Below are 13,868 nucleotides of genomic sequence, written 5' to 3' on the forward strand. Positions count from 1 at the left end.
CTCTAAAGCCATTCATTTCAACAATATCCCATTCTCTCCTTAGTGAGCTAATATATGTTTTTTGTACATTCATTTGCAAATAAAAAACACTGTATTAATATTATTAATTATTATTTACACCAGCTATTATTAATTACACCAGTCTCGAGTAAAAGATAGTTTGTCCCCTTACTACTACCAGTGCTCTTATTTGGGCCCTTGATCCTCTTATCATTTTAGGCACATTACCTCTCTTTATTACCTCTTCTCTCTCATTTTCAGCTTTTATCCATCAATTTTTTCTCTTATTGTTGAATCATTTTTTTTTTTTTAGTTTTGTCTAACTCTTTGTAACTCTATTTGAGATTTTCTTGACAACGAGGTTTGCCATTTCTCTAGCTCATTTTACAAATGAAGAAACTGAGGCAAAGAGTTAAGTGGCTTGTCCAGGGTCACACAGCAAGTAAACATCTGAGGCCATATTTGAACTTAAGTTTTCCTAACTTCAGGCATGTCACTCTATTCACTGCCCCACTTAGTATAGGGAAAAGTGAAACCAGGGCAAACCCTTCTCATGAAAGGAAATTAAGTTAGAAATTGTGCCCTGTTGCAGAAAATTTTCTAGCCAGCTTTTGTAGACATTGTGATTTTATCGTCTTATTTCCTGCTTTATGTTTTTTCCTCAAAACATTGTCATTGGCTTTCCTCTAGAATAGTTGAAATACAAGTTTCATTGTGGGGGGCAGCTCTAATTTGTCTTCCAGGACAACGCTGTGGGGGGGGGGGGGGAAAGACTAAGAAAAGGGCAAGGTCAAACTTCTCAGAAGAGAGATTATTGTTCATTCAGTCATGTCTGATTCTGCGACCCCATTTAGGATTTTCTTCACAAAGATACTGCAGTGGTTTGCCATTTCCTTCTCCAGCTCATTTTGCAGATAAAAAAACTGAGGCAGAATGGGTTAAGTGACTTGCCTAGGGTCAGACAGCTAGGAAATGTAGGAGACTAGATTTGAATTCAGGCCTGGAACTGAGCCACCTAGCTTCCCAGAAGAGGGGAATATAATGTAAAAGCAGGTGTTTAAGGGTTTGATGGGTTAGTCTAACTAGGAAGGAAGGAAACTAGTGTTTGTTAAGCACCTACTATGTGCCAAGCACAGTACTGTTCTAAGCACTTTAGAAATATTATATCATTTGAACCTCACAACAGCTTTGACAGGTAGGTACTATTATGATCTCCATTTGACAGATGTGGAAATTGAAGCAGGCAAAGGTTCACAGGGTCACAGAGCTAGAAAATGTCTTATCCCTGATTTGAACTCAACTCTTTGTGCCTCCAGCCCATTATTTTATCCAATGCATTTCCCATCTGTCTCATGAGCCCATGACGCTTTCTGCAGGTGCCTAGAAATAACCTCAGGTCTTTACTAGGCTTTCCAAAGTTCACTGCCAATGGGGCCCACATGCCAGGAGGGATTGAGTTGCAATGATTATAATATTTGAGTCTGGGTTTTGATATCTCCATTCAAGTGCTAGGGTCAGTGGGAGTTGAAGCCCATCATCCAGTGTTGTATATGAGAGGTCTTGAGCTAGAAGAAGACCAGAATGGTTCCGGTTAAACCAAGGGCAGTCAGGAGAAAACAGTTCATGGGGATTGTACCAGGTGGAGGGAGCCTTTGTGACTATTAACTCTGTTTCCAAATGCTGAGTCTTCTGATGGCCCTCTACTTTTAGTCTTTCCAGTGGAGACCATACTTACCTATCAGGTTGACGGCGAACTTACAAATTCATTACCTGTCTCAGGCTCTTAGGTCCCGAGCTCTAGCTTTGTCTTTAATGCAGGAGGGAAGGAAAGTGAGAGATCTTGTTCCCTGCTGTAGGTCCATCACTAACTCCCCTCTGCCTCCTTTCTCCACAGAGTGGGAATAGCTTCCATGTTTTTGACCAAGGCCAGTTTGCCAAGGAGGTGCTGCCAAAGTACTTCAAGCACAACAACATGGCCAGCTTCGTTCGGCAACTCAATATGTGTGAGTAATACTGGGTGTGGGTAAGGCCAGACCCCAGCACTCATGGGGACATGAAGTAGAGACATCAGACCTGTTCCCTTCCATCCTCTGGGGGGGAGGGAGAAATCTCTGGGCTCCACAGAGTTCCATCTTCTTCAGGGAGGGGTAGTAGAGGGGAGACTAGGACAGCCTGGTGAAACACAAGGAGACCAGACAAGACAGCCCAGGCACTTCTTTTAGTCATTTTTTTAGTCTTCTGGTTCTGGCCCCACTTTCCCCATGGGGTGTTGAATGACTTCTGGACTTTTCTGTCTGGTGACTTCTCAGGTCACATCCAGTGTTAAAATGATTCTGGCAGCAATCTCTAAGATGAAGTACTGGTACTCTAGCACTTGATTTCAGGGTACTGTAGTTTTGCTGATGTAGGTAACTCAGCAATGCATAGACCCTCCCTGCAGGACTAGCACAGCCCAGCCTCTAGATTACCAAATGCTCTTGTCAGATAGATGGCCAGACTCCTTCTTCAAGCACACATCTCCTTAAACCACTAAATGCCCATCTGCTGGAGAATGACTGAATAAGTTAGGGTATATGAATGTTATGGAACATTCTTGTTGTGTAAGAAATGACCAGCAGGATGATTTCAGAAAGGCCTAGAGATTCTTACATGAACTGATGCTGAGTGAAATGAGCAGGACCAGGAGATTATTATACACGGCAACAACAAGACTATACAATGATCAGTTCTGATGGACGTGAGTCTCTTCAACAATTGAGAGGGTTCAAACAAGTTCCACTTGTGCAGTGATGAAGAGAGCCATATACACCCAGAGAGAGAACCGTGGGAACAGAGTGTGAACCACAATAGCATTCTCACTCTCTCTGTTATTGTTTGCTTGCATTTTGTTTTCTTTCTCAGTTTTTCTTTTTGATCTGATTTTTCTTGTGCAACATGATATTTGTGGAAATATGTATAGAAAAATTCTACATGTTTAACATAGATTACCTATCGTCTAGGGGACAGAGGGGAAAAAATTGGAACACAAAGTTTTGCAAGGGTAAATGTTGAAAAGTACTCATGTATATATTTTGAAAATTAAAATCTTTAATTAAAAAAAAAAAGATAGACTTCTAAGCTGCATGTCATAGGCTAGATAGTAAGCATTTTTTATTCATTTGGTTTTTCCTAAATTGATTGTTAGACCAGTCTCTTTAAGACTGGGATGGCTTTCATTGAGGAAATCCCAATGTGTTTTCTCTAGGATTTGATATAGTCAGCACATTATCATCCAGAAGCTGGACCATCTTTTTACTGGTGGGGGAAGGGAGACGGATATCTCTTCCATTTGGACTTTCATCAAAAATTATCCTCAGTGATTTTATCAGACACTTTGGAAAGAATATGTCTCCCTATTTTATACTTCCATTGACCGTGATAATAAGAGAAACTTTTTTTTTCCCTAATAAATTTTATGTGATCTTAACATATACATAAGAAACTTGTTGTTGAAGGGGAGTCTTTAAGGCCATGTTTGGATCTTACCATACTAAAAGCATTGGTAGGGTTTTTTAGTTTTTATATGTTCCCTGCATCTTTTCATTGGTGATTTATCTCATTTGCCTTTTGGGATATTAAAATCATCTCTGATTTATTTTATTATATTTTTGTTTACCCTCTCTTAAGATTTCTTATAAATGTATCCCTCAACTCCAAATGAAACAAGCTGCTCACCTCCTGATAGAGAAATGATAGATTCAGTTTATAGATACATGTATGGATATAGATACACACACATATTTGGGGACATGGTCAGTGTGGGAATTTATTTTGTTTGAATATACATATTTGTAACAGGTTTTGTTTTTCTTGCCACCTCAGTGAGGGAGGAGAATGGGGAGAGGGGGAAATAATGAAAATAAAAATTTAATTTAATAATTTAGGCTTCCAAGTTTATATGGCATCCAGCATAGATTTCTTTGATATGTACCTGCCACTCTTCCTGACTTTTCTTTCTTTCCTTCCTTCCTTCCTTCTCTTTTTTTGGGGGAAAAAGGAGCATAAGGAGTAACGATAAGGGAAAACTGGATTGTCTCTATTTTTTTTTTTCAGCCTGGATTTGTGGTAGCCACTCAGGGGCCATATTCCAATAGTGATGAATTTAAAAGCTAGAATCTACTCCTTGTTTTCTCAAGTAGGCCCAGTTCATGTATACTTAGGTAGCCTGGTGGGTGACCTTCAGCCCTTGAGGCCTCAGGATCAGACTTAATACTGATACCTGTTTGGCTTTAGGTCTGCTGAAACTCAAAATTCCCAAATTCAAGCAATTCACCAGCCTTAGCCTCCACAGCCAAAAGGCCCAGCTAGACTTTGCCTTTCTAAAACCAGTTCTGATTCATAATACTAAAGATGTGGTGTTAGGATCCAAATAAGATAGTTCTTCTGTCAATAATTATGAAAATAGATCAATATAAAAATTTTGACATTCATTTAATTCTATTGTTCTTCTGCCAGTTTTATTTATTAATGTTCTTTGACAATATGATTCATTTGGTTTTCAAGCCAAGTTTTCTGTAGACTTGTTTTTATTGTCACCATTTTATAAAAAATAAGGACTACAAGCAATATCTAGAATAGTCTTCTACCATCCTTCTCCATCATAGTTTCCTAGTAAGTTTGTATTCTGTCTTGCATGTTGCCTTTGAGTGGCATTTCTATGCTTGACCATGAGATCAAGCAATGTTTTAGGCTGTTTGTGGCCACCTCCTTGTGGAAGATGTTTTACTTTAGTTAAACTGTAATAAGAAAAAAAAAAAAAAAGGCAATACTCAAGGTCAGCAGCTTTTGCCTTCCATCTCTCTCTATATGGTTTCAAAGCTTATATGAATAAATCAAGTCAGGGCTTCCAGTGCCATCTTCTCATCTTTGGCCTTTTAATTTATTGATATTGACTTTTAGTATATCTCATCAGTGTTGTGACTGTAAGAGAGTTTATTATGATTGATTCCCACATCAGTAACCAGTATTTGCTGTTTAAGTTAGATTCAGTTTTACTTTTTTGCAGAGTCCAGCAGCTTCTGACTTCAATTTGAAATAATATCCGTAATATGTAGGCATGAAACTGCAAGTAATGTACAAATCTTTGGCCATTTTTGTTTCTCAAACCCGAACTGTTTTCTAACACATCTTTTATTATTCCTTTCTTTATTCAACATGAAGGATCAGCTGATCAATACTTCCTATTAAAGAGTGCTAGAAGTGACTACATGAAAGAGACATGAGGCTAAAGATATTTTTTAAAAGGATATTCAGGATCAACAAGAAATCAACAGTCCTGTGATCCCATTCTCACCAGCCTCTGAAGTGACAGTTCAGTTTGTCACAGCTGGCCCAACCTAGATCAGTCGTCTTCACTTCTAGATTATACTTCAGGCTCACTTATCCAAACAATAAAACATCAAGCAGGGCATCACCTCATCACTGAGACAGTGGTGACTTCCCTGCTGTTCCATGGTGGTAAAGGCAAAGAACTGGAAGGAAAACACCAGCATTGTGTTTTGGGACTTTTTGTCTTATGTAGTGATATTCATCCCTGTTTAGCCTTGAATTCATTTAAGAAGTTGGTCGCATCAGGGGACTGAAGCGCAAGCCCAGTAGGTGTACTGATATTCTCTTTAGTGGGAAAAGAAGGTACAGTACATGAGGAATGGTACATTCCTGCCATATAAATGGGATCAGTCTGCAGACCTGTAATTCTGCTATCTTCTTCCTCAAACCTGATTTCACATTGAAGTCACCAAATAAAAGTCAAGGTTGACTTGGAAAGTGATTGTCAGCTTCTTCTCTGTGATTAAACTGCAAGTATATTTGTCATGATCTTTTTGCTCAAACTCATCATGAGGACTGCTAGATATGGTGACCAAGTGTCCTGTGATATATTTGCCTTTGGGTATGTAATGCAAGTAATTCTTTACTCCCTTTAGTTATTTTGAACTAACCTTCCATCTGGCTGTAACTTTTTTTTGGTTGTTATTTTTTTGTTGATTACTAAGGACATCCTTCAATCCCATTTGGTGTGATTGACGTCCTTACAATAGTGTGTCAATTCTGTAGTAGTCAAAGTCTCCAGTGAATGCTTGACAGTTTATTTGTAAAATCTGGAAACTAGAGGTGAAAAGCACCTTCTGCCTACTTCTCTGCCACCATCGCTACAGAAACAGAGGGGGATAGAATGGACCTGGAGACCAGTTCTTATCTATGTTTCATGTGTGCCATGGTCAAAGAATTCATCATTTAGCCTCCAACCTACTAACTATTTTAGGTTAGTTAGTCCTTGAACATCATACAGTCTATTGCCAGGGCCTTACCTAAGCTAACCCTTTGCTGAATGATAGTATCTACTAAAATTTAATGCTCTGCTTGCATAGCCTTCAAAAATGCCTTCACAACAAGATGAGGGCATTTGTAGAATATAACCTTTCTTAAGTTCTTTCTGAGAATCAAGTTGTGCTGTGTACTAGGAACAAAAAGTATACTTAAAACTCTGCCACAAATGAAGCAATACAGATTATAATTTTTCATAGGCAGTAGCATCAACAAGGAGTAGAGTAGTCAAGTAAATTTCAGGGAGACATCCTTAGCCCTGAAGGGTGAATAGGATTTGGATAGAGGGAAAAGGCTAGAAGGATTTTCTAACTAATATTGGGTAGTAGAGTCAGGATACACAAAGATTTTGATGAGCAAAATGTAATTTTGCCAAATATAATAAAATGAAATTTACTAAAGATAAATATTACTTGACTACCCCCAGAGAGAGAACCATAGAAACAGAGTGTGGACCCCAACATAGTATTCTTACTCACTCTGTTGTTGTTTGTTTGCATTTTGTTTTCCTTCTCAGTTTTTCTTTTTCTTCCTTCTTGATCTGATTTTCTTGTGCAGCAAGAAACTGTATAAATATGTATGCATATATTGGATTTAACATGTATTTTAACATACTTAACATGTATTGGACTACCTGTCAGCTAGAGAAGGGGGGGAAATTTGGAACGAAAGGTTTTGCAAGGGTCAATGTTGAGAAAATTACCCATGCATATGTTTTGTAAATAAAAAGCTTTAATTTAAAAAAAAAAAAAGACTTAATACTTGAGTTTCAAAAAAATCTATTTCACAAGTACAAAATAGTGTAGGTATATAGTGTTTTATCTGAAAAAGATCTCAGGATTTTAATGGCCCGAATACAGTATAAGTCAGCAGTATAATCCAGAAGCCAAGAAAGCAAAGATATACTTTGGCTGTTTTGGGAAAGACCCAGTCCCTGCCTAGGGGCTGATAGTTCCCCTTGCCTCTTCCCTGAAGGTCAGATTGTAAATGCAGCATTGTGGAGAGTGTGGGGAGGGCCTTGATGCAGTGGTGCTTCCCTTCATACCTCTGTCAAGAGAGGGCTTTTTAAGAAGTACCCTAAGTCCTACCTGACTAAGTCTTACCCTGACCCCTCTTTCCTCCCAGAGACATGGTAGATGTGGCTACCCAAAAGATTGGGTAGACTTCCCTGACCTTTGTTTCTCTTCCTTCCTTTTGGCAGATGGTTTTCGGAAGGTTGTCCACATTGAACAAGGGGGCCTGGTGAAGCCAGAGAAAGATGACACAGAATTTCAGCACCCATACTTTATCCGGGGCCAGGAACAGCTCCTAGAGAACATCAAGAGGAAAGTGACCAGTGTGAGTACCCTGACAGCGTGAGCAGCCTGTGGTGTGGGCCAGCTTTGCCACGGCCTCTTCTGTGGCTCTCAGTGCAAAGATGCCTTGGGACAACACTGAGTGCCCAGCTCAAGAGAGAGGTTCTTTTTCTTCCCTCCCCTTCTACCTGTTGAGCCTAGGTGACCTCTGTGTGGCCCTCCCTCTGAATTATACCCCATCTGAGTCAGGATTGGGGTCCCCAGGTTGTGGTGCAGAAGTGATGCCTAGATTCCCTCCTTGCACTTCTTCCCTTTAGCCTCCCTCCACATTATGGAAAAGGGCAAGTCAGAATCAGGAGCCCTGGAATGTCATGAGTGGGAGGAAGTTCATAGAGCATATAATTCTGTACTACTTTGTAGCCAGAGCATTCAGCTCCCCAAGAAATGGAGGCAGTGTCCAGACTGGCTTAGGGCTAAGGAAAAACTTCAAGGACCCCAATCTCCATTAATTCTCTGTTCCCCATCTTATTTGAGTCCAGATAAAATGGGTAACTGCCATTTCAGAGTGAGAACCAGATAGTTTAAAGTCAACAGTTCTTTGTACACTCTTTCCCCATTAGCTCAGTGGTCAGACTGCTTCAGCCCCAAGATACTTGAAAATAAAATGTCTTTGCAGATAAGAGTGCATGTTGCTGTGTGAATGCATGCATAACTTACCTGGTTCAATCCCACCTTCCTCCCTCTGTTGTTAACTGAAGGGTTCCCTCAATCCAACATAGGTTCTCTGGAAAAAAAAAAAACCATGAAATTTATTTTCTGAACCCTGCTTTCCAGTCCTGCTTCAAGCTTGCAGGGCTAATTTCTGGCTTGTTTAGGTCCTAAAGCAGACCAAGATTGAATGAGGGACCTTTTTGACTCAGTCCATCTTCTCGGGCCCCCAGGTCTCCAGCATAAAGCATGAGGATATAAAGGTCAGACAGGACAATGTCACCAAACTGTTAACAGATGTTCAGATGATGAAGGGCAAACAGGAGAGTATGGACTCAAAGCTCATGGCCATGAAACAGTAAGTACCTGTGGAAGGGAGGGGAAGGGAACAGAGAGGAAGATGTGTGGCACATGGCTTCCTGCACTTGGGAATTATGAGCATGTGGCTGATATTCCTTGGTCAGGAGGTGGGGTGGAGGGAGACGGGTTACTGGGCCATTTGGGATAAGATTAGTTTTAGTTTCTCCCTTTTCCCCATCTCCATTCTGAGAGGCCAAACAAAGTGACTATTACTGTCTTCCTTATTTTGGGGGATGCATTCAGCACCTCCCTTCTCATCCTGGAACCTTAGGCCAGTCCTTGTTCTTTCCCCCTCTGCCCACTTACTCAGCACCACAGGATTGGGCGTTGGCTTTTATTCTGCCATTATAATTATTGTCTTTCTGGCTGAATTCGTTGCAGAATTTTCGGGAGCAGCCCTGCTTCAAAAGATGTTTCTTAAAAGAAACTTTTTCCCCTTCAGTCTTTCTAGACTTTCTGTTGTTCAAAGTACTTTGGTTCTTAGGATTTGGGGAAAGCCTGAAAGAGGCAGAATAGTGTCTTGGCTGTCAAGCTGAGGGGTCAGAGGATCATAGATGTAGCATTAAAAGGGATGTTAAAGATCAGTCAGTCCTGTTCCTTCTCACCTCAGGTATGGGCCAAAGCAGGAGAAGCCTCACTGAGCTACTTCTGGTCTCAGTTCTGTTACCCCTGGGGGAATGATCTGTAGGCTTTTCTCCTTTATCCTCGGACTTGTTCTTAGTTTTCAGAACGTAGGGCCAGAATGAGTGCCTAGATTCACATCCCTGACCATCATCTCTCTGTAGTTAGTTGTCTTTGAGGCAAGAATCTTTTCCATAGCACTCTATGGATCAACTAAGATTTTTTTAGCTTCCTTTTGTGGCCTCAGAAATAGCTATTCCGTTGGGAACAAGAGAGTGCCCAGAGGAGCCTGCAACCTAACAGACATGGACTTTGAAAAAGGAATGGGGCACCTACATCTCTGCTGTCTGCTTTCTTGAAAGGAAACAAGGCAAAGCCCTGGATACATCAGTAACAGGAATAGCTCTCTTTTTTCCAGAAAAAAAAAAATGTTTAGTTTTAGTTGCCAGTTATTTGTCATTTCTCTGAAGTATGAGTCAGGGTTCTGCAATGCCCCTAGAGCCTGGAGCCCTTGTATGTAGGGAAAGATTTACTCCTTGGGGCAAGCAACTAAGAACAGCTGTTCCCACCTTAATTCTTCCAACTCAGAAAGGAAAGTACACTCTGCTGCTGTCACTCTTCCTAGGGTGACCTGCAGGCTAGGAGACCTTTACTAAGCTCAGCCTAGAAAAATGTTCTCTGCCACTGTGGGGCATGGGCCAAGTGCTTTTGTAAGTAATGATAAGTAAGAGTCCTATGACCTGCTTCAAAATCCTCCATAAGTCTTCTCTGTATGTTTCAAATTTTATCCCACTATTTTTATCTACATTCTATGCTCCAACCACATGGAAGAAAGTATATTTGGCTCTTTTCTGTCTGTATTTCTTCATTCTGCTCCCTCGGCCTGGGATGCCCTCTTATTTCTACTTTTGAAATATCTCCCCTTTAAGGGCCAGCTCAAATGCTACCTCCTTCAGGAAGTCTTCCTTCATCCCTGTCAATGAGAAATAGTCTCTCTTCCCTCTGACCAACACAGCATCTTGATTGTACTTTATAGTTATTTGTGTATATGTTTGCTCTCTTCCTCCCCTTCCTTGAGCTCCCTAAAGAATGGGGTCTGGACTTGTTCATTTTTGTATGAATAGAATATATTTCAGAATAGGATCTTTGTATGTAATAAACAGCAATAAGTGTTTGTAGTTTGAATGAATAACAATGATATTTTTGGAAGATGAGTCTAACAGAGTGTAGGATGGCTCAGAGGGGAAAAAAAGAGAACCTAATACCTTCATTGAATTTTTTGCACTAGGGTTATAGCTATCATTATACAGGCTTTTTTAAAAATTTATTTTCACTTTTTTTTTTTTTTCAAAATCCATGTAAAGATAGTTTTCAACATTCACTTTTCTAAGATTTTGAGTTCCAAATTTTTCCCTTTTCCCTTTCTTCCCTCCCTCTCTCTAAGACAGCAAGCAATCTGATTGCAAGTGCAATCATTTTAAACATTTTCATATTAATCATGTTGTAAAAGAAAAATCAGAACAAAAGGAGAAAACTATGAGGAAAAAATAGTACACTTCAATCCATATTAAATCTCCATAGTTTTCTCTTTGGATTTGAATGGCATTTTCTATTACAAGTCTATTGGAATTATCTTGAATCACTCTACAGTCATTTTTTAAACATTTATTGTGTGCCAGGTACTGTATTGAGAATACAATAGAAGGCAAAAAAATAGTCTCAAACAAAATTCTCAACAAACTCACATTCTAATGGGGGAAATATCATTTTAAACAACATTTTTACTACAAGCTCTGTATTGTAAATTGGAGGTCTTTCTGAGGACCAGGCACTTATATTAAAGCCCCAGCAGTGGGGACATTGAAGAGAGCACTGAAGAGGCCACTGGCTAATTCTGTGACTTTGGACAGGCTGCATTTCCTCTCTGTGTAGTTCCTTCCCATTGTGGTCTTCTATGGGTACCGTAAAATAGGCAGTCACAAGGGATAGTAGGTAAATAATGTCTTGTCAAACAGAACTAGAAGTCATTTTATCCATCCCTATTTTACAGAAGAGGAAGCTGAGCTCCAGAGAAAGGTGATGACCTGTCCAAACTTACATAGGTAGTGAGTGGCAAAAGCAGGCCAGTGGCTTAAAGAGCAGTGACCCGGTCTTGTGCTGCCTCTGTTTTCCAAAGAAGTAAGGGCAGAACTGGGATGAGGAGAGGAAAGAGACCAGATGGCTCTGCTGTATCTTGCATATGAGACTGAAGCCCAGGCACATGCATGATGGTGCTGGCAATAGCTGTGTTTCTCTCCACTGCTCACTCAATGACTTGCTTCATCAGCTCATCTTGGGTTGTATGGACTTAATGTCACTAGGGCAGGATTGGATCTCATGTATTCTTGGTTCTGAATCTCATCTTCCTTCTCCTGTGCTATGCTGCATCTCAAGCTCAGATTCCTTTGTCTCTCCTTCAAGCTTTTAGAATTCATCTTGCCAGCCTACTTTTCAGAAATTATATTTTTCCTGGCTTTAGCCAGGATAGAGAGTATCCTATGCTCAAAACATAACCTCCACTATCCTACTTTCATTCCTAGAATGTTCTCCCTGCCCTCTCTTCCTTGTAAATTTCTATGCTTTATAGAAAAATTTGGTCTTTTTTTTTCTGGGAGGAATCTTAAAGCTCATCTGTTCAAGGGTTCATAAATTTAGAGCTGAAGATTTTTGAGGTGATATGGTCCAACCACGAAGGATCCATGAACCCAGCAGTAATCTTCTGCTTTCTCTTGTGCAGCATTACCATTTATAAACAAACTTTCATTTAATAATATTTGGGCCCTTAGAGATTAGTTCGAAATTATAGAGACCATAAGGGACATAGTCAAATTTTGAACTTCCAACTCCTAGACTCTTTCCATTATACTTTATTTAATATTACCAAGATACCAAAGGGCCAGACAGTGAGAAATCCCTTGAGAAGGAGCTACGAAATGGCCAGACAGTTGAGGAGAATTCCTTCAGCTGCCTAGCAGAGTCGGGGCAAAGCATCTCAAAAATGCTGACATTGCAAAGAATCTTGGAAATTCCAACATTGTCTCTGATTTTTGAAAATAAGAACATAGTTTCAAAGAAAGGAACGGGTTTCCGAAGGAATCAGTGGCAGAAGTAAAACTCACATGGGGGCTGGGTTCTCTTAGGTTGACAGGAGGAAGACATTTGACCCTGCCTGGCTGCCCTTTGTGGGATGAGGATTCATCTTCTTTAGCCTTTGATGTGCCCACTGCCCCTCAGTATGAAGTAGCCACATGTCCTTCCCTTCCCTTCTGCCACACAGAAGGCCCAGAAAGAGTCCCAAGCCCCTTGGAATTTTCTGTCATATTCTCCAAGCTCATCAGCCTTTGTCAGTTTCCTAAGTGAAGAGTTTCCTCCATCCAGCCCTTGATTTTATCTAATATCTATTGAATCCTAGGGGGCAAACTTGTTATTTAGAAAATGTAAATAAAGCCTTCACACCTCTGCCCATATCCCAGGGACATCACTTTTACTGCCTCCTCCCCAGCCCAGGGATAGTCATTTATATCACATATACATTTGCATCTTGTTGGGAAACTTCTTGGTGTCTCCCAGTCTCCTCCACAAACACTCATAGGGTTCAACTTTTCCTTCCAACCCACAAATGTAACCTGTAGTGGGACTTTTCCCCATCATTATAAAGTTGTTCTTAATCAGGGGCTTCACCTGTTGGCTCTAGAACATTTTTTTTTTTTTTTTTGAGACTGGGGTTAAGTGACTTGCCCAGGGTCACACAGCTAGGAAGTGTTAAGTGTCTGAGACCAGATTTGAACTCGGGTCCTCCTGAATTCAAGGCTGGTGCTCTATCCACTGCACCAGCTAGCTGCCCCTTGCTCTAGAACATTTTAAAGAAAATTAACTCAAAACATCTTGTCTCCTACATGGGCTTTACAGAGCTTACTTCAGTCTCTACAATTGGTTCCTTTAGACTTGTCATTAGTCTAGTCTTGGGGTCAAACTCTAGCTTTTCTGGCCTTAAGGTTTAAGAAATTGCTGAAAGTGGAAAGAACTTAGGGGTAGATATCATGAAGTCTCTGAATTTCCTCATAAGGTAGTTATGAAATCCATAAGGAGTTTCATGTCCAGATTACATGAGGACATGGAGTAATGGGTTGAATAATCTCTAAAGTTCCTTCCCTAGTACTTATCTGGCCAAAACAACAATGTATTAAGACTTAGAGGACCCCAGCCTCCCTCCATTCCCCAAAATATCCCATTAAAGCTCTAGAAATAAACAGGTAGGATAATAATATTATATTAATTAATAATGGTTATTTACAGAAATCTGTTCTGGGTGGAATCAGGAGTAGGTAGGATTGCCCAATATGTTCACAACCTGAACTCATAGCAGGAGACAATACCAGAACAGCACCTAGGATCTAGCAGGAGGTCTGCTAATAGCTCAGTAGTTATGTGTTTGGGGCGTCTCAGGGTCAAATCGAAGACTAGTGTAAGCTCTGAGATCAG

The 13,868-nt window shown here is 40.3% G+C and overlaps 1 protein-coding gene across 4 annotated transcripts in view; it reads left to right on the top strand.

Moving 5' to 3' along the window:
* HSF1 (heat shock transcription factor 1) overlaps positions 1-13,868 on the top strand; it is a 59,993-nt gene that overhangs the window by 27,655 nt on the left and 18,470 nt on the right. For all 4 annotated transcript variants that reach the window (XR_012481382.1, XR_012481381.1, XM_074262831.1 and 1 more), the window contains exons 2-4: positions 1,895-2,003; positions 7,565-7,701; positions 8,600-8,724. Coding sequence is in view for 2 of the 4 variants with exons in the window: in XM_074262831.1 (XP_074118932.1) it covers positions 1,895-2,003; positions 7,565-7,701; positions 8,600-8,724 (371 nt within the window). In the remaining 2 variants the exon portion in view is untranslated. The remainder of the gene's footprint in view (positions 1-1,894; positions 2,004-7,564; positions 7,702-8,599; positions 8,725-13,868) is intronic.

The sequence above is a fragment of the Sminthopsis crassicaudata genome, chromosome 1, assembly GCF_048593235.1.
Source record: "Sminthopsis crassicaudata isolate SCR6 chromosome 1, ASM4859323v1, whole genome shotgun sequence".
Classification (NCBI taxonomy): domain Eukaryota; kingdom Metazoa; phylum Chordata; class Mammalia; order Dasyuromorphia; family Dasyuridae; genus Sminthopsis; species Sminthopsis crassicaudata.